The sequence below is a fragment of the Eumetopias jubatus genome, unplaced genomic scaffold, assembly GCF_037043125.1.
Source record: "Eumetopias jubatus isolate StellerSeaLion01/CBP00866 unplaced genomic scaffold, mEumJub1_p1.0 scaffold_11, whole genome shotgun sequence".
NCBI lineage: Eukaryota > Metazoa > Chordata > Mammalia > Carnivora > Otariidae > Eumetopias > Eumetopias jubatus.
In genome coordinates, this window is record NW_028274817.1 from 42,815,160 (window position 1) to 42,837,153 (window position 21,994).

General features: G+C 45.0%; 1 protein-coding gene and 3 pseudogenes across 1 annotated transcript; 2 read left to right on the forward strand and 2 right to left on the reverse strand.

Annotated features, from left to right (window-relative positions):
• Positions 1 to 8,027: 8,027 nt before the first annotated feature.
• On the reverse strand, positions 8,028 to 8,468 carry LOC114204289 (histone H2B pseudogene; annotated as a pseudogene).
• A 730-nt stretch (positions 8,469 to 9,198) lies between these two features.
• LOC114204228 (histone H2B-like) lies at positions 9,199 to 9,636 on the forward strand. Its single transcript, XM_028097385.1, has one exon. It carries the CDS (start codon positions 9,199 to 9,201, stop codon positions 9,634 to 9,636), a length of 438 nt encoding a protein of 145 aa, XP_027953186.1.
• Positions 9,637 to 10,142: 506 nt separating this feature from the next.
• Positions 10,143 to 10,451, reverse strand: LOC114204227 (U6 snRNA-associated Sm-like protein LSm3 pseudogene; annotated as a pseudogene).
• A 9,501-nt stretch (positions 10,452 to 19,952) lies between these two features.
• Positions 19,953 to 20,354, forward strand: LOC114203571 (histone H2B pseudogene; annotated as a pseudogene).
• Positions 20,355 to 21,994: the final 1,640 nt, after the last annotated feature.

The window sequence follows — 21,994 nt, forward strand, 5'->3', positions numbered from 1 at the left end:
GTTGCCTCTCTCAGATATACTACAAAAACACGCCAGTGAGAAGAAAGGTCAACCAACAACACGTGTTCCCTGATGCCCCAGCAGGGGAGCTTCGGGAAGACTTCACCAGAAGCACCAAAGATTGTAGGCTTTTCAGCTTTGGCTTACTGAGAGAGTCTGACCTCCATATCCCATGCCCCAAGTTCCAGAGGAATGACTGGCAAATTTGGGGCCATTTCTCCTACCACTCAGAATGGACTGTTGTCCTGTGCTAAGCCACCATGTCTTGGGCAGGAACTCTCGCATGGCCAGCAGAGTGCTGGTGCAAATCAAGAGACATAATTGACAAGCCCCTGCCCCGAGTTCTGACCGAGACCCTCAGGAGAAATGGCAAAGACCATAGTCTCCAAACACAGCACACCAAGAGGTAGTCACACAGATAAAAACACTAGAAAGGTTTTTAGTGTTTTTATTAGCATTTGCCAAGTTTTAAAATTGTTTTCTTAACAGTAGTTAGGTTGTAAAAACAATACCCGCACACTAGAAGTGCTGACCAAATATAAGTGTTGTTGGCTGGAAAACAAAACAAAACAAAACACAAATTTACCCAAGTTGTCTAAGAAACCACCAGAGGGACCTATATTACTCAACTCTTGTTGATCAGACATTGGATGTGGCCATCAGGGGAAGTCCCAGAGCTCGGACAAGGCAGCTCTCTGTAGTCGAGGGAGCGCCTAAAAGGGCTAATGGCCAAGGACTGTCAGCTGACTGCACTCTCAGCAGCTGAAGCGGAGTCTGTCTTTGAGGAGAGTTCTGGTTGGAACATCTTCATATCTATGATAGCCTCATTATCAAATGATACTCTGGCCACCCAGGCAACTGTAGTTTGACAGTGGCTTTCTCTCAGCACTAGCTTTTGGCTTCCATTTCTTGGTGAAAAGAGGTATGTTATCACATTATTTGGTATTCCATTTTTAGGCACCGTGCCCTGTTGTCTGCTATCTTGCTCTCTATGCTTATATCCTGGCTTTACTACAATGCATCCACGTGTGCTTCCTGAATCCGGGATGTCATGGCTGCCTTAAATTTGGGGAAATTACCAGACATTTGTCTTTGAATATTATTCTTCCAAAATTCATCCAAGTTTCTGCTTCTGGAATGCCACTGAGACGCACTTAGGAACTACTTACCCCATTCCTTAAGTCTCTTTGCCTCACTTCCATTCCATTTTTGTCTTTATCCTTCTATGAGATGTTCTGTCTTATTTCTTTCACCTCTCTTCTAGCTCACCCATTCTCTCTATCTGGTATGTGTCCTTTGCTGTGTAAACTTTGGTGGATCTTTTAACCTAGAGGTTAGTATTTTCAAGACTAGAAAACCATTTAAGACATTTTTGTTAACGAGTCGCTTCCTACTCACATTTTACTTGTCTTGTAATTATTTTTTAAAGATGTTACTTATTCATGTGTCAGAGAGAGAGAGCACACAAGCAGGGGGAGCGGCAGGCAGAGGGAGAAGCAGGCTCCCCGCTGAGCAGGGAGCGCGATGTGGGACTCGATCCCAGGACCCTGGGATCATGACTGAAGCTGAAGGCAGATGCTTAACCGATGGAGCCACCCAGGCGTCCCTCTTGTAATTATTTATATAAACGTTTTAACCATGTTTGGAAGTTGGCATTTGGTAATAATACTTTGGAACTTTCCACTTTGGTTTCTTGTTTGATTTTGAGAGGGGTGGCTTGTTTTGGGATTGTGTGCTTGTGTAGGAGGACTTTATCTACAGGAATCCTGTAAAAACGTCAATTAAGGTTACTCCCCTCCAGGAAGGATTAGAAGTGCATTTGCCATGTGTCTGGGTTTCTGACCACGAACTGTTGGCATCATGCTGGCAGTGCTAACCTGGACCCCAGAGCTACATCAGGACACTCTTGTGAATGCACATTCTCAGGGAATTTTTTTCCCCCTCACTCAGAACTAAGGACCGGGAATAGAATTTTCCTTGGAATCTCCTTTTCCCAGTAGGAAACAGTCCAGTTTTTTCAAAGTCTGTAGTCATTCAAGCACCACTTCACGCAAAGTCGAGTATGTAATGTGATGGATCTTACTTGCTCAGGCGCATGTAGCAAGAGGTAAACAACAACAACAACAACAACAAAGTGTACATTCAAATACGCTGAGTTCAGATACACGGTCGGCATCAAGTGATATCGTTTTACTACTATTAATCTGAGCAATTCTCCTCTGACCTGATGGATGTGGTGAGAGAGACGTCCACACACAGGCCTGGATTCATACACTTCTCCAGATGGTTAAAAGCATACAAGTAGTCAAACAAAGAAACAAACAGCAGGTAAAGTATAATTCCAATTTCCCACTCAATCGCAGAGGCTGAGTACCCAGTAAGACTCTTACTGGTTCAGCCTGAGACACCTGACTGTACCCTAGGCCCAATGCTGTGGGTCAGCAGCTCCACATCTCTGACTGGTTGAATCACAGCTGACTGAGGCTTGAGTTTCCTTGACTAGAAGCCTCCATCATCCTCATGAAGCCGATCTGCAAGTCCTGAAGGTTTGTGATTTCCACAAGAATAGATTACAGGCTTGGGAAGAATAGAATCAGCTAAATCTGGCGTACTTAAATTGTTAGCTCCAGTTACTAGGGAGCCTGGAATAGGAATTGTTTCCTGAACTTTTTGATATAGCGATTTCTGTACTGAGTTTGGGTCCTGTCTTCTGTTTTTCCATGAATTCCATAACAAAAGTAATGTTGAGAAAGTTGGATTGGGGGGCACGTGGGGGCTGCGGTGTTTAAGCAGCTGCCTTTGGCTCACGTCATGATCCCAGGGTCCTGGGATCGGGCCCCTCATCAGGCTCTCTGCTCAGTGGGGAGCCTGCTTCTCCTCTCCCTCTGTCTGCCGCTCTGCCTACTTGTCCTCATTCTCGCACTCTCACTCTCCATCAAATAAATAAATAAAACCTTTAAAAAAAAGTTTGATTGGGGATGGTAGGCTTACTAGTACTTGTTTCCCATGGTTGTTGCTTATAATTTGTTACTTAAGTGACAAATCCACTTCACTCAATCAGTCTTTACCATTAACCACACTATTAGAGAATGAATGCTCACCGGATGCCCTGTGTCCTCAGTTGCCGACAGATGTGATCAGGGGTACTCATTTCCATTTTGGCTAAGCTTCAACATCCATTTTCCCTCACTGTATCTTGGAGTTTGTATCTGTCCCTCACCTTCACACTTCCACTCTTCACGGTCTGTGTGGTGCATTCAGTGTTGTTTTACTCATGTTCCTGTTTGATTTCTGAAACTACAGAACAAAGCACCGAAGGGAGTGCCAAACTGTCCTAACGGAGTCTATTTCTTAATATGACTCCTCACATAAAACGATTAATGAGACCGGTACTTAAGAGCAAGACACAAAACCTTTGTGTGTCACATGGACAGACACGGGGACTTTGAAACAGCAGCAGTGAGCATGACAGAAAGGTAGTGCCTCAGTGGAATGCTGTTTATGCAAAGAGGCTCACCGCTGTATCTTTGAAAAGGGCCATGGTGGTGAAGAGCCTTTAGCTCCCCAAATATTTTTCCCCATCTTGAGGCACTACCAAGGACAATTTTTACTGGTTGTTGATTTCCCGGTAACGTTTCCCATTGGCCTTACAGAATAAATTCTGTACTTTTCCAAATCCTCTGTTTAGATTTTTCAAATATTCCAGAGAAACAATAAGCAATAAACCTTACGAGGGTGGCCACTGATCCTAAATTCTTACTGTAATGATCCCAAGGAGAGCCCTGGAGTTATAATGGCTCATCCGAGTTCTTCTACATTGGACCTAACAAACAACAAAACAACAACAGAAAACCCAGATTGGCACCTAGTGATGGAAGAGGCATTGCACCCCTTCACGTCTTTGCTACACACAAAAGCCTTCTCTGGTATCCTTCGTTTTCTGGAACTGCTCACCCTATTTTTCTGGAAGTCATATTGTTCTGCCATAGCTAAATAAGTTTTGTGATGTGACACTCCAGGAGGTTCCTGGGGCACTTCTGTTGGGCTAAGGAAAGTTTTTGGATTTTGGAGATTATCCAGATTTGTTTGGCAGGGAATGTCATCATTCACATGGGCATTTACAAAGTATTTCAAGAGTAAAAATGCCATTCTCAAACTATCGACCAAATGTGGATTGCCAAAAATACCGTAATCAATTTCTAAAAATTGAAATCAGAGTATATTCACTTTTGCAGAGATAGGAACCTAGAAATGTAAAAAATACAATAAAATTAAGGAACATTAATACCGTCTTGAAGAAAAGGGTGGTGAATGAGGTCACCTCACTTCTCTAACGGGACAACTAGTAATCGATATGATGGAAGAAACAGTGCATGTGCCCATATACAGCTCGGGTTTCGTATCTCACATGGGTTGTTCTATCCCCCACCCCACCCCCCACCTGCACCAAAATCATATGAAGACATCCTTAACCCCCAGGACCTCCAATGGGATCATATTTGGAGATAAAATCATTAATGAGGCAATCAAGCTAAAATCCCCTCTTTTGTTCGGACACTAATCCAAAATGACTTTTGCCTGTATAAAAGGGGGGAATGTTAACACAGAGACATGCACATAGAGAAGAAAATGTGGAAAAAAAACCAAAACAAAACAATGGGAAAAGTCAGTAAGAGTCCGAGAGAGAGGGACCAGGATCTTATTCTTGCCTCACACATCTCAGAAGGAAGTAACCTGGCCCATAACACTTGATTTGGAATTCTAACCTCCAGAACTGTGAGACAACACATTTCTGTTAAGCTCTGCAGTCTGTGGTACTTTGTAAGGATAGATTGAGCACACTCATGCAGATTTTTATCCCGGAAGTGGGATAATGTTGTAACAAAGACTTAGGGAGTTGGGAGTGGCTCTGAAACTGGGTAATGTGGGGGCAGGGGAAGAAACTGGGTAATGGGTAAGGATGGTAGCGTTTTGAGATACATGACAGAACAAGCTGAGATTGCTTTGAGGGACTGTTGGATGAAATATGGACATGAAGTGTACTTCAGGTGAGAGCTCATACAGAAAAGAGGAGAGCTATGGGAAAGACTTTATCATCTTAGAGAATACATAGAGCATCATGAAAATTATGTTGTTAGAAATGTGAGTGAGAAGGGTGCTTCTCCTGAGATAGCAGATGGAAATTAGAGGCATGTTATTGGAAACTTGAGAAATGGCCATCCTTGTTATCAGGTGACAGAGCATTTGCCGACAGCATGTGCCAGTGTTTTGTGTTTGGTGAAGACTAGAATGTTCACATGATTAGCTGGGACAGATAAGCTGAGGAGATATGGAAGCACAGGGTTGAAGGCATGGCCTGGTCTCCCCTTGCTGCTCATAGTAAATGCCAGAGGAGAGACGTAAATTGAAGAAGGTAGCGTGAAATGAGAAGAAACAAGCACGCTATGATTTGCAACCTTCTCAGCCTAACCAGATAGCCTACTTTGGAAAAAGAGCCAAGGGTGTGCCTGGAAAACCATCAGTTGAGAGCTTAGGGATGTGACACTTCGGTCCAATCGACCATCTCAACAGAAGCCAGGAATGGAGATATGGTTATGCAGGAGAAACGTGTGGAGAACCCCACTGTGCGATAGCTTGAACCCTTTGGAATGTAGGAAATGCCAACAGGTGACTTATTCTGAGAATTTGATGCTGGCTGAAAGGTGGCTCGCCAGAACTCAAGGGAAAGAGATGGGACAGACAACACGAAGGAAGACTGTTGGGACTACTGGGATTTGGCAGGCGAGAAAAGGGCCCACAGCTATATCTCATTGGGAACATTGACTATTCTTCAGGAAAGCGGGCAAATGACCCCACAGAAGGTTCAGTGACTGGCAGGGCTGCCACTGCCACTACAGACCCAGAGGCGCAATGCCAGGATTTGTAGAGTCATCTTCACTTTGATTCCTGAGACAAAGGCTGGCTCCTGGGTTCCAAGGTTTAGGAACACCTGGCCTTCAGAAGAAGGTACTGCAGGAGCCCTGGATGGGTGGGAGGCCACCACTTCCCATGGCAGAGAGTGTGGGGCTGCCACCCCTTGTGGGAGTAGAGCTCGGGGCCTAGAGCCAGAGAGGATTCTTTTCCATCCTCATGATCTAATATAATGTTTCCTACTAGGACCCAAACTTGCTCTGGGCCCACGAACCGTTATTTCCCTTTCCAATACCTTGATTTTGGAATAGTAATGACTGTCCTGTGCCTGTCCGTCCATTGTGCTTTGGAAGCAGGTAACTTCTTGTCTCCTGTCACACATTCTCAGCTGGGCAGGAATTACGCCTCAGCATTAATCACAGATGGAAATGCACCCTCATCTGGTGTAGAGGATATTTAGATGAAATTTGGCATTTGCATTGATGCTGGAATGGGTGAAGACTTTTGGTGACATTCACATAGGATGAATGCAGTGTGGTCTTGAAGACATGAATTTTGGGGGCGAGAGGCCTGACTCTTATGGGTTGAACTTTGTGCTCCCATAATTGATATGTTGTATTCCTGATCCCTCGTTCTTCTAAATGTGACCTTAGTTGATGGTAGACTACTACCCTGGCATTACCCTGGTGGTCGTGGGCAGGTGAAGTCATTAAGTTAGGCCTCACCCAATAGGATTGTTGTCCTTAGGAAAAGGAGACAATTGGAGTCATAGACACTCACACAGGGAAGACCATGTGAGTAGATATTGTTTTCATGCAACCTGTAACAAATATCAAGGGATTGAAGTCCTCCTACCCCAGTCCTACAGTGTGTTCTCCCTTCACAGATATATAGGAAGCTGGAAATCAATTAAATGGAAAGCACTTGGATAATCACCAACCACTTTCAAATTCAGCATGTACCTATAGGAAAAGGAAACAAAGAAGGGAAAAAGCCCATGCACCAAGAAGAAAATCACAATTAGTGTTAGAGTGCATTACCATTACCCTAAGTCCTCCTCCCCATTAAATCACTGGAGATAGAGGAAGGAGTCACCTTAGTTCTCTTAATTGCCATGGATCCTCTTATTTTGATGCAGCGTGATAGGGACAGGTCCCACTGTGACATCTACATGTTGACACTTCAACCACCCTGGTTCAAAGGAAGCTCTTCAACAGAAACCCACAGGCAGACATGTTGACGATCACACCACCTTGCCCCTCAATCTCCAGGCACAGGAAGGCTATTATTGGTTCAGCCCTGGTCACCCCACCACCCTTTGGGCCAATCGCCATGGATCCTGCGTTGCCAGTTGCTTATTGGCTGCTGCCAGCGGAGGCTTGGAGCACAGCTGCTCTCATTGGATGACCCTGTCATCCAGGCATAATTGCAGGGCAGGAAGCCTTTTGTGTCAAAGGGAAAGATGGCATGCTACCAAGGCACAGATTCAGATAAAATTTTATTGAATTAAGGTAGGCCATTTTTTAAATTTTATTTATTTTTGTTAGGTTAATCACCTAAAGTAGGCTTTCACAAGGTCGGGAGCTTGACTAGGGCACAGTTCTAGATATGTTGAGTTTTCTGCACGGTGTTTGGGTCCACTTTTATGTATTTAACTGAATTAGGATGAGGGGATACGTTGAGGGAATGTGAATGGGCTAAGGGTGAGTTTTGTATCTGCTACAGTGCTTCACTTCTTGCTGTATCAACACACTCGGAAATTCTCTATAGGATACTATTCGAAACAAGTGGGAGAAGGAGAATACAAAAGGCAAGTAAAATTATTGTGTACCCAGCTGTGACCCTAAAGAGTCGCGGAGATGCTGACCTGAAGGACTGGGCCACGTAGGAACGTGATGAAATGTGACATGGTCAAGGAAAACATAACTGACTGCACCACACACATATATTAAAGTGGACTTGCTCACGGTAAAGGTGTTTTAAGAGCAGGCAAAATGGCACAGGTCCAAACACTAGAGTAGGCGGGTCTCTGGAGAGTTACAGGTCTCTTGTGCCAAGTGACGTGGCTCTGAAAAGAGCCTTTGGTTTGCGAGGTGGTCAGGCGGTCTGGAGGCAGCTCATTTGCATCCGTAGAACCTGATGACGGCCTTCACGGCCTCGGACACGGCGTGCTTGCCAATCTCCCCAGGCTGCAGCAGGCGCACAGCTGTCTGGATCTCCCTGGTGGTGATGGTAGAGTGCTTGGTGAAGCGGGCAAGGCGAGAGGCCTCCTCGGCGATGAGCTCGAAGATATCCTTGACGAACGAATCCATGACGCTCACGGCCTCCTGTGAGAGGCTGAGGCCCTGGTGCACATGCTTCAGAACCCTGGCAAAGTAGGTGGCGAAATTGTCGGGGCAGCGGCGGCAGACAAGGCGGTGGCAGCCGCAGCCAGGGCTAGGGCGGCAGCCTCCACGCCTGGGCTACTACTTCTGCTTCGAGCTCATCGGGTCCGCTGCTGTGGGCTCCTCGGTGCTGAGGTTTTCCTCAGAATAGGTCTCAGAGCCAGGTTCAGCCATGTGGGGTTCACCTTCCCGACAGCTCAGAAGGAAGGGCACTGGCGGCAGCTTGAGCAGCAAGGGCCCATATATAGTCGCTGCATTTCCTGACGTCACCGGCAAGTCCTATCTGATTGGACAACATGCAAAGCTAAGAAGCAGTTCACGAGCCAGGTCTTGTCAGATCCGACTGCTTGCCCTCGAGCTTGATGTCTCTTCCGTCAGAGTCGGAATCAGGCGTCCTCTAATTTTCTTGTGACGGCCACTAGAAAAATGTTCAAACGTTCCATGTAAAGGTGTAGTTTCCTCCAGATTTCCAATATGAAATTTTTTTTTCAAGGAGAGTCAGAGAGAGAGGGAGGGGAGTAGGGGAATGGGCAGGGGGAGAGGGAGTGACTCCCAAGCGGGATCCAAGCTCAGCACAAAGCCTGATGTTACTCTGTATTTCACAAACCTGAGACCGTGACCCGACATCTGGAGGTAAACTACAAGTTTACATGGAATGTTTGAACGTATTTCTGGCGGCCGCCACAAGAAAATTAGAAGCCGCCTGATTTCAATGTCAAGCTTGAGGGAAGCAATCCGATCTGACAAGACTTGGCTCAGTGACTCGCTTCTTGTCTTTGCATTTTGTCCAATCAGATAGGACTTGCTAGTGACGTCAGGAAATGCAGCGACTATAAATGGGCCCTTGCTGCTCAAGCTGCCACCAGTGCCCTTCCTTCTGAGCTGTCGGGAAGGCGAGCCCCACATGGCTGAACCTGACTGTGACACCTCTTCTGAGAAAAGCGTCGGCACCGAGGAGCCCAGGGCAGCGGACCGGAAGAGCCCGAAGCAGAAGCACCCGAGGCGCAGAGGCTGCCGCGGTGGCTGCCGCGGCCGCCGCTTTGTCCGTCTCCACCGCTGCAGCCCGGACAGTTTCGCCACCTACTTCCCCAGGGTTCTGAGGCAGGTTCACGAGGGCCTGAGCCTCTCGCAGGAGGCCACGAGCGTCATGGATTCGTTCGTCAAGGACATCTTTGAGCGCATTGCGGAGGAGGCCGCTCCCCTGGGCCGCCCCACCAAGCGCTCCACCATCACCACCAGGGAGATCCAGACAGCCGTGCGCCTGCTGCTGCCCGGGGAGATTGGCAAACATGCCATGTCCGAGGCCACCAAGGCCATCATCAGGTTCACCTTCCGCCAATGAGCTGCCTCCACACAGCCTGACCACCTCGGAAACCAAAGGCTCTTTTCAGAGCCACCTAACTTGGCACAAGAGACTTGTAACTCTCCAGACACCCACCTACTCTAGCATTTCGACCTGTGCCATTCTCCCCGTTCTTAAAACACCTTTACCGTGAGCAAGTCCACTTTATTTATTTATTTCTTTTAAATATCAAAAAAGGAAACATCAAATTTAATTTAAAGGAAAGAAATCAGAAATTGAGAAAAAACAGAACAAATCAATTCCTGAAAAAAAGAGTTCTGCATCTTGGTGATCACATTTATTGAAAGGGTTGGAAAAAAATTAAAATGTCCTTTAGCTTAAGAATTTTTTAGTTATCCGCAAATCAACTCATTTCAGGAGTGGAAGAATCCTTGGTCATTTCTTAATATCAAAATTTACGCAGGTTTCTCTTTTGAATATCTTCTACATTTAAAGAGGCAATCATACAAAAGCTTCTATATTCCATACATGATAAATTCTTTGTTTCAGCCAACTCTTAAAGGAGGGGCAACTAGTACAACAGCATCTCCCCGGACAAAAAGCATTGGAATATTCCGTTTTGTTGATTTATATATCTCTTAGTATGTTTCCTCATCAATTTCGATAGTAGTCACAGTTTCTTCCACATCTCCCAATATCATATTTAAATGCTGATCATAAGCATGTAATCTGCCTCGAAGCTCTCTGTCATTTCTCATTTTCACATAAATTTGCTCATCCAGGCTGAGCCTGATGAGATCCAGGGGCTCTTCTACAGTGTTGGTAGTTTGTTGCTGGTCCTCTTCGTCTGCCATGTTTCAAACCCTCGCAAGTCCACTTAATATATGTGTGTGGTGCAGGCTGTTATGATTTTCCTTCACCATGTCGCATTTCATACCTTTCTTAAATGGTTCCTTCCTTCAGGTCAGCGTCTTTGGGACTCTTTACGGTCACAGCTCGGTCCACAATAATATTACTTGCCTTTTGTATTCTCCTTCTCCCACTTGTGTCGAGTAGTGTCCAATAGAGAATTTCCGAGTGTGTTGAAACAGCAACAAGTGAAGCACTGTACCAGATACAAAACTCACCCTTACTCCATTCACATTCCCTCAACGTATCCCCTCATCCTAGTTCAGTTAAATACATAAAAGAGGACACAAACACCGAGCAGAAAACTCAAACTATCTAGAACCGTGCCCTACTAAAGAGCCCGACATTGTGAAAGGCCTACTTTAGGTGATTAACATATCACGATAAAATAAAAATAAAGAAAGAAAGAAAGAAAGAAAGAAAGAAAGAAAGAAAGAAAGAAAGAAAGAAAGAAAGAAAGAAAAAAAGAAAGAAGTAAATAAATTAAATAAAATAGTAAGGCATACTTCACTTCCTTCAAATTTATCTGATTCTGTGCCTTGGTAGCCTACCATCTTTCCCTTTTGACACAAAAGGCTTCCTGCCCTGCAATTATGCCTGGATGACGGGTTAGTCCAATGAGAGCAGCTGTGCTCCCAGCCCCCGCTGGCAGCAGCCAATAAGCAACTGGCAGCTCAGGATCCACGGCCATTGGCCCAAAGGGTGGTGGGGTGACCAGGGCTGAACCGATAATAGCCTTCCTGTGCCTGGAGATTGAGTGGTAAGGTGGTGTGATCGTCGACATGTCTGCCTGTGGGTTTCTGTTGAAGCGTTTCCTTTTAATCAGGGTGGTGGAAGTGTCAACATGCAGACGTTACAGTGGGACCTGTCCCTATCCTTTTGCATCAAAATAAGAGGAGGCTGCTTGGCAATTAAGGGAACTAAGGTGACTCCTTCCTCTACCTCAACTGATTTGTTGGGGAGGAGGACTTAGAATAAAGGTAATGCACTCTAACACTCATTGTGTTTTTCTTCTTGGCGTATGGGCTTTTTTCCTTTCTTTGTTTCCTTTTCCTATAGGTACATGCTGAATTTCAAAGTGGATGGTGATTTTCCAAGTGCTTTCCATTTAATTGATTTCCAGCTTCCTATATATCTGTGAAGGGAGAACACACTGTAGGGCTGGGGCGGGGGGGCCTCAATCCCTTGAAATTTGTTACAGGTTGCACGAAAACAATATCTACTCACATGGTCTTCCCTCTGTGAGTGTCTGTGACTCCAAATCTCTCCTTTTCATAAGGACAACTCTCCTATTGGGTGAGGCCTACCTTAATGATTTCATCTGCACACGACCACCAGGGTAATGCCAGGGTAGTAGTCTACCATCAACTAAGGTCACATTTAGAAGAACGAGGGATCAGGAATACAACATATCAATTATGGGAGCACAAAGTTCAACCCATAAGAGTCAGGCCTCTCGCCCCCAAAATTCATGTCTTCAAGACCACACTGCATTCATCTTATGTGAATGTCACCAAAAGACTTCGCCCATTCCAGCATCAATGCAAAGGCCAAATTTCATCTAAATATCCTCTACACCAGATGAGGGTGCATTTCCAGCTCTGATTAATGCTGACGCATAATTGCTGCCCAGCTGAGAACATGTGACAGGAGACAAGAAGTTACCTGCTGCCAAAACACAATGGACGGACAGCCACAGGAGAGTCGTTACTATTCCAAACTCATGGTATTGGAAAGGGAAACAAGGGTTCGTGGGCCCAGAGCAAGTTTGGGTGCTAGTAGGAAACATTATATTAGATCATAAGGATGGAAAAGAATCCTCTCTGGCTCTAGGCCCTGAGCTCTGCTCCCACAAGGGGTGGCAGCCCCACACTTTCTGCCATGGGAAGTGGTGGCCTCCCACCCATCCAGGGCTGCTGCAGTACCTTCTTCTGAAGGCCAGGTTTTCCTAACCTTTGGAACCCAGGAGGCGGCCCCGGTCTCAGGAATCAAGGTGAAGATGGCTCTACAGATCCTGGCATTGCACCTCTGGGTCTATAGTGACAGTGGCAGCCCTGCCAGCCACTGAACCTTCTGTGGGGTCATTTGCCCCCTTTCCTGAAGAATAGCCCATGTTCCCAGTGAGATATAGCTGTGGGCCCTTTTCTCGCCTGCCGAATCCCAGCAGTCCCAACAGTCTTCCTTCGTGTTGTCTGTCCCATCTCTTTCCCTTGAGTTCCGGCTAGCCACCTTTCAGCCAGCATCAAATTCTCAGAATAAGACACCTGTTGGCTTTCCCTACATTCCAAAGGGTCCAAGCTATTGCACAGTAGGGTCCTCCACACGTTTGTCTTGCATAACAGTATCTCCATTCCTGGCTCCTGCTGAGATGGTCGATTGGACCCACGTGTCACATGCCTAAGCTCCCAACTGATGGCTTTCCAGGCACACCCTTGGCCCTTTTTCCAAAGCAGGCTACCTGGTTAGGCTGAGAAGGGTGCAAATCATAGCGTGTTAGTTTCTTCTCATTTCACGCTACCTTCTTCAATTTAGGTCTCTCCTCTGGCATTTACTATGAGCAGCAAGGGGAGACCAGGCCATGCCTTCAACCCTGTGCTTACAAATCCCCTCAGCTTATCTGTCCCAGCTCATCATGTGAACTTTCTAGTCTTCACCAAACACAAAACACTGGCACATGGTGTGGGCAAATGCTCTGTCACCTGATAACAAGGATGGCCATTTCTCAAGTTTCCAATAACATGCCTCTAATTTCCATCTGCTATCTCAGCAGAAACACCCTTCTCACTCACATTTCTAGCAACATAATTTTCATGATGCTCTATGTATTCTCTAAGATGATAAAGTCTTTCCCCATAGCTCTCCTCTTTTCTGTATGAGCCCTCACCGGAAATACACTTCATGTCCATATTTCATCCAACAGTCCCTCAAAGCAATCTCAGCTTGTTTTGTCATGTATCTCAAAACGCTACCATCCTTACCCATTACCCAGTTTCTCCCCCCCCCCCACATCACCCAGTTTCAGAGCCACTCCCAACTCCCTAAGTCTTTGTTACAACATCATACCACTTCTGGCATCAAAATCTGCATGAGTGTGCTAAGTCTATCCTTACAAAGTACCACAGACTGGGAAGCTTAACAGAAATGTATTGTCTCACAGTTCTGGAGATTAGAAGTCCAAATCAAGGGTTATGGGCCACGTTACTTCCTTCTGAGATGTGTGAGGCAAGAATCAGATCCTGGTCCCTCTCTCTCGGACTCTTACATTACTGACTTTTCCCATTGTTTTGTTTTGTTTTTTTTTTTCCACATTTTCTTCTCTATGTGCATGTCTCTGTGTTAACATTTCCCCCTTTTATACAGGCAAAAGTCATTTTGGATTAGTGTCCGAACAAAAGAGGGGATTTTAGCTTGATTGCCTCATTAATGATTCTATCTCCAAATATGATCCCATTGGAGGTCCTGGGGGTTAAGGATGTCTTCATATGATTTTGGTGCAGGTGGGGGTGGGGTGGGGGATAGAACAACCCATGTGAGATACGAAACCTGAGCTGTACTTGGGCACATGCACTGCTTCTTCCATCATATCGATTACTAGTTGTCCCGTTAGAGAAGTGAGGTGGCCTCATTCACCACCCTTTTCTTCAAGACGGTATTAATGTTCCTTAATTTTATCATATTTTTTTACTTTTTTAGCTTCCTATCTCTGCAAAAGTGAATATACTCTGATTTCAATTTTTAGAAATTGATTACGGTATTTTTGGCAATGCATATTTGGTCGATATTTTGAGAATGGCATTTGTACTCTTGAAATACTTTGTAAATGCCCATGTGAACGATGACATTCCCTGCCAAACAAATCTGGATAATCTACAAAAATCCAAAAACTTTCCTTAGCCCATCAGAAGTGCCCCAGGAACCTCCTGGAGTGTCACATCACAAAACTTATTTAGCTATAGCAGAACAATATGACTTCCAGAAAAATAGGGCGGGCAGTTCCAGAAAACGAAGGATACCAGAGAAGGCTTTTGTGTGTAGCAAAGACGTGAAGGGGTGCAATGCCTCTTCCATCACTAGGTGTCAAGTCTGGGTTTTTTGTTGTTGTTTTGTTGTTTGTTAGGTCCAATGTAGAAGAACTCGGATGAGCCATTATAACTCCAGGGCTCTCCTTGGGATCATTACAGTAAGAATTTAGGATCAGTGGCCACCCTCGTAAGGTTTATTGCTTATTGTTTCTCTGGAATATTTGAAAAATCTAATCAGAGCATTTGGAAAAGTACGGAATTTATTCTGTAAGGCCAGTGGGAAACATTCCCGGGAATTCAACAACCAGTAAATTGTCCTTGGTAGTGCCCCAAGATGGGGAAAAATATCTGGGGAGCTAAAGGCTCTTCACCACCATGCCCGTTTTCAGAGATACAACGGTGAGCCTCTTTGCATAAACAGCATTCCACTGAGGGACTTCCTTTCTGTCATGCTCACTGCTGCTGTTTCAAAGTCCATCTGTTTGTCCATGTGACACACGAAGGTTTTCCATCTTGCTCTTACGTACCGCTCTCATATGTATCGTTTTATGTGAGAAGTCATATTAAGAAATAGAATCTGTTAGGACAGTTTGACACTCCTTTGGGTGTTCTGCTCCGTAGTTTCAGAAATCAAATAGGAGCATGAGTAAAACAACACTGAATGCACCACATAGACCATGAAGACTGGGAGTGTGAAGGTGTGTGACAGATACAAACTCAAGATGCAGTGAGGGAAAATGGATGTTGAAGCCTAGACAATATGGAAATGAGTACCCCTGATGACTTCTGAGGGCAACTGAGGACACAGGGCATCCAGTGAGCATTCATTCTCTAATAGTGTGGTTAATGGTAAAGACTGATTGAGAGAAGTGGATTTGTCACTTAAGTAACAAATTATAAGCAACAACCCTGGGAAACTAGTACTAATAAGTCGACCATCCCCAATCAAACTTTTTAAAAAAGGTTTTATTTATTTATTTGATGGAGAGCGAGATTGCGAGAATGAGGACAAGTAGGCAGAGCGGAAGGCAGAGGGAGAGGACAAGCAGGCTCCCCACTGAGCAGAGAGCCTGATGAGGGGCCCAATTACAGGACCCTGGGATCATGACATGAGCCAAAGGCAGCTGCTTAAACACCGCAGCCCCCACGTGCCCCCCAATCCAACTTTCTCAACATTACTTTTGTTATGGAATTCATGGAAAAACAGAAGACAGGACCCAAACTCAGTACAGAAATCGCTAAATGAGAAAGTTCAGGAAACAATTCCTATTCCAGGCTCCCTAGTAACTGGAGCTAACTCTTTAAGTAGGCCAGATTTAGCTGATTCTATTCTTCCCAAGCCTGTAATCTTTTCTTGTGGAAATCACAAACCTTCAGGACTTGCAGATCGGCTTCATGAGGATGATGGAGGCTTCTAGTCAAGGCAACTCAAGCCTCAGTCAGCTGTGAGTTAGCCAATCAGGGATGTGGAGCCCCTGACCCTCAGCATAGGGCCTAGGGTGCGGTCAGGTGTCTCAGGCTGAACCAGTAAGAGTCTTACTGGGTACTCAGCCTCTGCGATTGAGTGGGAAATTGGAATTATACTTTACCTGTTGTTTGTTTCTTTGTTTGACTAATTGTATGCTTTTAACCATGAGGAGAAGGATATGAATCCAGGCCTGTGCATGGATGACTTTCTCACCACTTGCATCAGCTCAGAGGAGAATTGCTCAGATTAATAGTAGTAAAACGATTTTCCTTGATGCCGACCATGTATCTGAACTCAGGCTATTTGAATATACACTTTGTTGTTGTTGTTGTTGTTGTTGTTGTTTACCTCTTGCTACATGGGCCTGAGCAAGTAAGACCCATCACATTACATACTCGGCTTTGTGTGAAGTGGTGCTTTAATGACTACAGACTGTGAGAAAACTGGACTGTTTCCTACTGAGAAAAGGAGATGCTAATGAAACTTCTATTCCCGGTCCTTATTTCTGAGTCAGGGGGAAAAAAAATTCCCTGAGAATGTGCATTCACATGAGTGTCCTGGTGTAGCTCTGGGTTTCAGGTTAGCACTGCCAGCCTGATGCCAACAGTTAGTGGTCAGAAACCCAGACACATGGCAAATGCACTTCTAATCCTTCCTAGGGGAGTAACCTTAATTGAGGTTGTTACAGGATTCCTGCAGATAAAGTCCTCCTACACAAGCACACAATCCCAAAACAAGCTGCCCCTCTCAAAAGCAAACAAGAAACCAAACTGGAAGGTTCCAAAGTATTATTACCAAATGCCAACTTCCAAACACGGTTAAAACGTTTATATAAATAATTACAAGAGGGACGCCTGGGTGGCTCCGTCGGTTAAGCATCTGCCTTCAACTCCAATCATGATCCCTCTTTCCTAGGATGGAGTCCCACATCGCGCTCCCTGCTGAGCGAGGAGCCTGCTTGTCCCTCTGCCTGCCGCTCCCCCTGCTGGTTCGCTCTCTCTCTCTGACACATGAATAAGTAACATCTTTAAAAAATAATTACAAGACATGTAAAATGAGAGTAGGAAGCGACTCGTTATCAAAAATGTCTTCAATGGTTTCCTAGGCTTGAAAATAGTAACTGCTAGAGTAAAAGATTCACCAAAGTTTACAGAGCAAAGGACACATACCAGAGAGAGATAATGGGTGAACTAGAAGAGAGGTGAAAGGAATAAGACAGAATGCCTCATAGAAGGATAAAGACAAAAATGGGATGGAAGTGAGGCAAAGAGACTTAAGGAATGGGGTAAGTAGTTATTAAGTGCATCTCAGCAGCATTCCAGAAGCAGAAACTTGGATGAATTTTGGAAGAATAATATTCAAAGACAAATGTCTGGTAATTTCCCCAAATTTAAGGCAGCCATGACATCCCGGATTCAGGAAGCACACGTGGATCCATTGTAGTAAAGCCAGGATTTAAGCATAGAGAGCAAGATAGCAGACACAGGGCACGGTGCCTAAAATGGAATACCAAATAATGTGATAACATACCTCTTTTCACCAAGAAATGGAGGCCAAAGCTAGTGCTGAGAGAAAACCACTGTCAAACTACGTTTGCCTGGGTGGCCAGAGTATCATTTCATAATGAGGCTATCATAGACATTGAGATGTTCCAACCAGCACTCTCCTCAGAGACAGACTATGCTTCAGCTGCTGAGAGTGCAGTCAGCTGGCAGTCCTCAGACTTTAGTCCTTTTAGGGGCTCCCTCAACTACAGAGAGCTGCCGTGTCCGAGCTCTGGGACTTCCCCTGATGGCCACATCCAATGTCTGATCAACAAAAGTTGAGTAATATAGGTCCCTCTGGTGGTTTCCTAGACAATTTGGGTAAATTGGTGTTTAGTTTAGTTTAGTTTTGTTTTGTTTTCCAGCCAAGAACACTTATATTTGGTCAGCAATTCTAGTGTGCGGGTATTGTTTTTTCAACCTAACTACTGTTAAGAAAACAATTTTAAACTTGGCAAATTCTGATAAAAACACTAAAAACCGTTCTGGTGTTTTTATCTGTATGACTACCTCTTTGTGTGCTGTGTTTGGAGACTATGGTCTTTGCCATTTCTCCTGAGGGTCTCGGTCACAACTCGGGGCAGGGGCTCATCAATTATGTCTCTTGATTTGCGCCAGCACTCTGCTGGCCATGCGAGACATCCTGCCCAAGCCATGGTGGCTTAGCCCAGGACAACAGTCCATTCTGAATGGTAGGAGAAATGGCCCCAAATTGGCCAGTCATTCCTCTGGATCTAGGGGCATGGGATATGGAGGTCAGACTCTCTCAGTAAGTCAAAGCTGAAAAGCCTACAATTTTGGTGCTTCTGGTGAAGTCTTCCCGAATCTCCCCTGCTGGGGCATCAGTGAACACGTGTTGTTGGTTGACCTTTCTTCTCACTGGCGTGTTTTTATAGTATTTCTGAGAGAGGCAACAGGAAGGTTAATACCAACTCTGATTAGTTGATACGATGCCTGGAAAGCCAGAAGAGGGGAAAGGATCTTCAGGGGGACCCATCTGTGCTAGCTGCAAGTTCCAGGCTGTCAGGAGGAAGAGGACTTTGCAGTACACTGGGAATGGGCCCTCTGGGACTCGTCCTCTCCCTCTCCTCTCCTGTAGTGGCACCTGTTGGGTTAGGCTGAGCAGCTGACAATGATAGTAGTGACTTGGAAAGGTACGTAAACCGGTCCTGACAAACTGGCCTGCGTGTCCAGGCCTGTTCTGATTTATTTGTGAGTAGTGGTTTTGCCATCTGTGAAGATCAGCATCTGGTTGCTTGGCAAGAAAAAAGATAGGGTGTGCCAGTGACTGTGACAGAATGGAGGCTCGCTGGGGATTCGTGGCTGCTTGACTTTCTCTCCATTCTACTCTGGGCACTAGTGGGCACTAGGTCTTGCCCCACTGGGGCATGCCAGGAATGCACAGGAGTGCTCTGCTTGAGAATTTCTGGGATCTCCGGTTAACTCTTGTGGACACACCTGAAGGATCCCAGGGCCCCAGGCATTTCAGCATTTCGACAGGCAGCCACCCCAATCTCACATACTCACCTCTCGCTTTGTGCAGAAAACACAGGGAAATAAGATTCAGCTCTGGTTTATCCCATTCTGCTGGCCTTTCCTTACAGCGTTTAGAAACAGGCACCACCAGGAGCTATTATGAGATGTGTAATTACTTATGACCAGTTGAAATCCCCCCCAACCTCTTAATTGTAACTTAATATACTATCTTTGTGTAGATAAATGAAAATGGACTGGTCCAATTTATGTCTCTGTTTCTTGTGTGCTGCTCCCGACCTGCCAAAAATTTGCCCCCCAACACACACAAAGCAATTGAATAGAAAGGAAGGTACTCCAATATTGCTACCTCCTGTTACACATGCCTGTGTAATCCCAGGCATCATTTTCTTCCTCTCTCCCTATGTATTCATGCGTTTCCATCACCACCACTTTACCTTTGGTGTCATTTTAAGAGATGGACACACTGAAGCTGGGTCTCCAGAGCATCCTGGTTTCTAGCATGTGCTGATCCAATGGCACTTACTGCTTATCAGAAATAAGGTAATATGTGCAATATAAAGTATTCCAATAAATCAGGACTCTCTTAAGGTCTGTTACTGTTTCGATGTTGAAAATCAGCTGACTAAATCCACAATGAAATGGAATGTTTGAAAGATTTTGTGACCGAGGTCCCAACAAGTTTAGAGGGCACCGGATTTCCTTCTCCGATTGTCCGATGTGATGTGAAGCTCGAGGGTGTGCCATCACAGGGGACAGGGCCTGGCAAAGAGCCCCGCTTCCCTACGTTGCATTTTGTCCAATCAGATATGGAGGTTGCCCGTGACGTCAGGAAATGTAGCGACTGTAAATGGACCAGCGCCCCCTCCGAAGCCACCATCTTCCTTCCTTCTGAGCTGTCGAGAAGGCGAGTGCCACATGGCTGAGCCTGGCTGTGAGACTTCTTCTGGGGAATGCCCGGGCACGGAAGAACCCACAGCAGTGGACCCAAAGAGCCCGAAGCACGAGCAGCCAAGGCGCCAATGCCACTGCTGCCGCCGCCCTAACAGTTTTGCCGCCTACTTCCCCAGGGTTCTGAAGCAGGTTCACGAGGGCCTGAGCCTCTCGCAGAAGACCGTGAGCATCTTGGATTCGTTCGTTAAGGACATCTTCGAGCGCATCACCGACGAAGCCTCTCGCCTGGCCCCCTCCACCAAGTGCTCCACCATCACCACCAGGGAGATCCAGACAGCCGTGCACCTGCTTCTGCCCGGGGAGATTGGCAAGCACGCCGAGTCCAAGGCCACCAAAGCCATCATCAGGTACACCGTCTGCCGATGAGCTGCCTCCAGACCACCTGACCACCTTGCAAACCAAAGGCTCTTTTTAGAGCCACCTCACTTGGCGGGAAAAGGCCTGTAGGCTTTAAAAAGTGGGACAAACTCTAGAGTTTTTGTTCTCGTTGTGGCATTCTGTGGATATTTAAAGTAGTTTTACTTTGAACCAAACATGATCGGCACTGCTTTCATCTATATTTGTGTGCAGTTTTTCCCTTGGACAACTGTGGACTCTGCTTAAACATGCCGCTTTTCTTGGCTTTCCTACACGGTCATTTCTGTTCGATATTTCTGTAGGTCCGCCTCAATGCGGGTTATTTTTGTTATAATGATGTTTACCTTTTTCTCTCTCATTCTCTCATGAGCGTGTGGTGAATTTTCCAGAGGTTCTTTATGGGTGATATGGCAACAGATGAAGTGCAGAAGCTGATATCAGAATCCGTCTGACTTCTGTTAGGCGGGTTATTGAAGGGATTTTTAAGTAGCTGAAGCAACGTCAATCTCCTTTATGCTCTTATAGAAAAGATATTTTTCATATGCATTTGAAATTTATGTTAACGTGACATAATGGATTCGTATTAAAATTTTAAATGGATTCTGGAATACATATGAACATTTCTGTCTTAATATTTTGTACAGTAAATATTGGCATATATTATTGACAGTACAGCTTCAGTGGTTCCTCTTTATTCATTTACTTGTTTTTGTTTTGTGTGTTTTTTTAATCAGGTCTTTTATTTCAATAGCAGAGAAAGCAGTACTGTCCTATTTGTGATAATATCACCGTAGCACTATACAATGTTTGTTAGTTTACAGCATATATTTACAGGTACTATTTTATCTGGTGTTTAAAACAATGCTATCATAACTAGTTTATTACAGAAGCAACTCAGATCTAGAGAGCACAGAGTCCCAAAACTCATAAGTGCAAGATCAGTTCTTGAACGCAGGAGATCGACACGCTCCACCAGGGTCCATAAGAAAATATGGAGAAAAGTCATACAATTGAAGTAATGTTCCTGGTGCTGAAGAAAAGTGTATTCGGTTACTTCTTACCACCTCTCATTTAAATTCGTCATCTCCTTTATCTTCACACCCCACCCCCACCATTCCTACTACCTAAAGATTGAAAATATGGCTCATTCATTCACTTAACAGAATCCTTTGTATCTACTATACCTGGACTAGACACTGCAAATATGTCTATGTGTAAACAAACAAACAAAAGCCATGCCTGACTTCAAGTTGCATTTGCTTAGAGTTGGCTAAGGTTCCTGTTTCTTTCTAAGAGTGTAAAGTTTCCCAAGATAAAGCTATCCTAGGTATTTACTCATTTGCAGGGCAATCAGATCAACTAAAGCTATTTAGGTTCTCTTTTTTTTTTTTACCATTTATATCTTCTTAAAATTTAATTTGCAAATATTCACAGATACCTTTTGACTGTAATGCTGATAAAGAGATTTCTTGTCACTTTCTGGCTCTAATAAGAATGATAGTAGCATTTCATCAGCAAAGGTGGTATGAAGATTTTGTTGAGATCTATGTGCTCAGAATGACAATTTTGGTTTTCTAAGCCATTTCATGTAACTTATTAGATATCAAACATGCCCTTCCAGTAGTTTCAGCAGCCATTGCAAACACTCT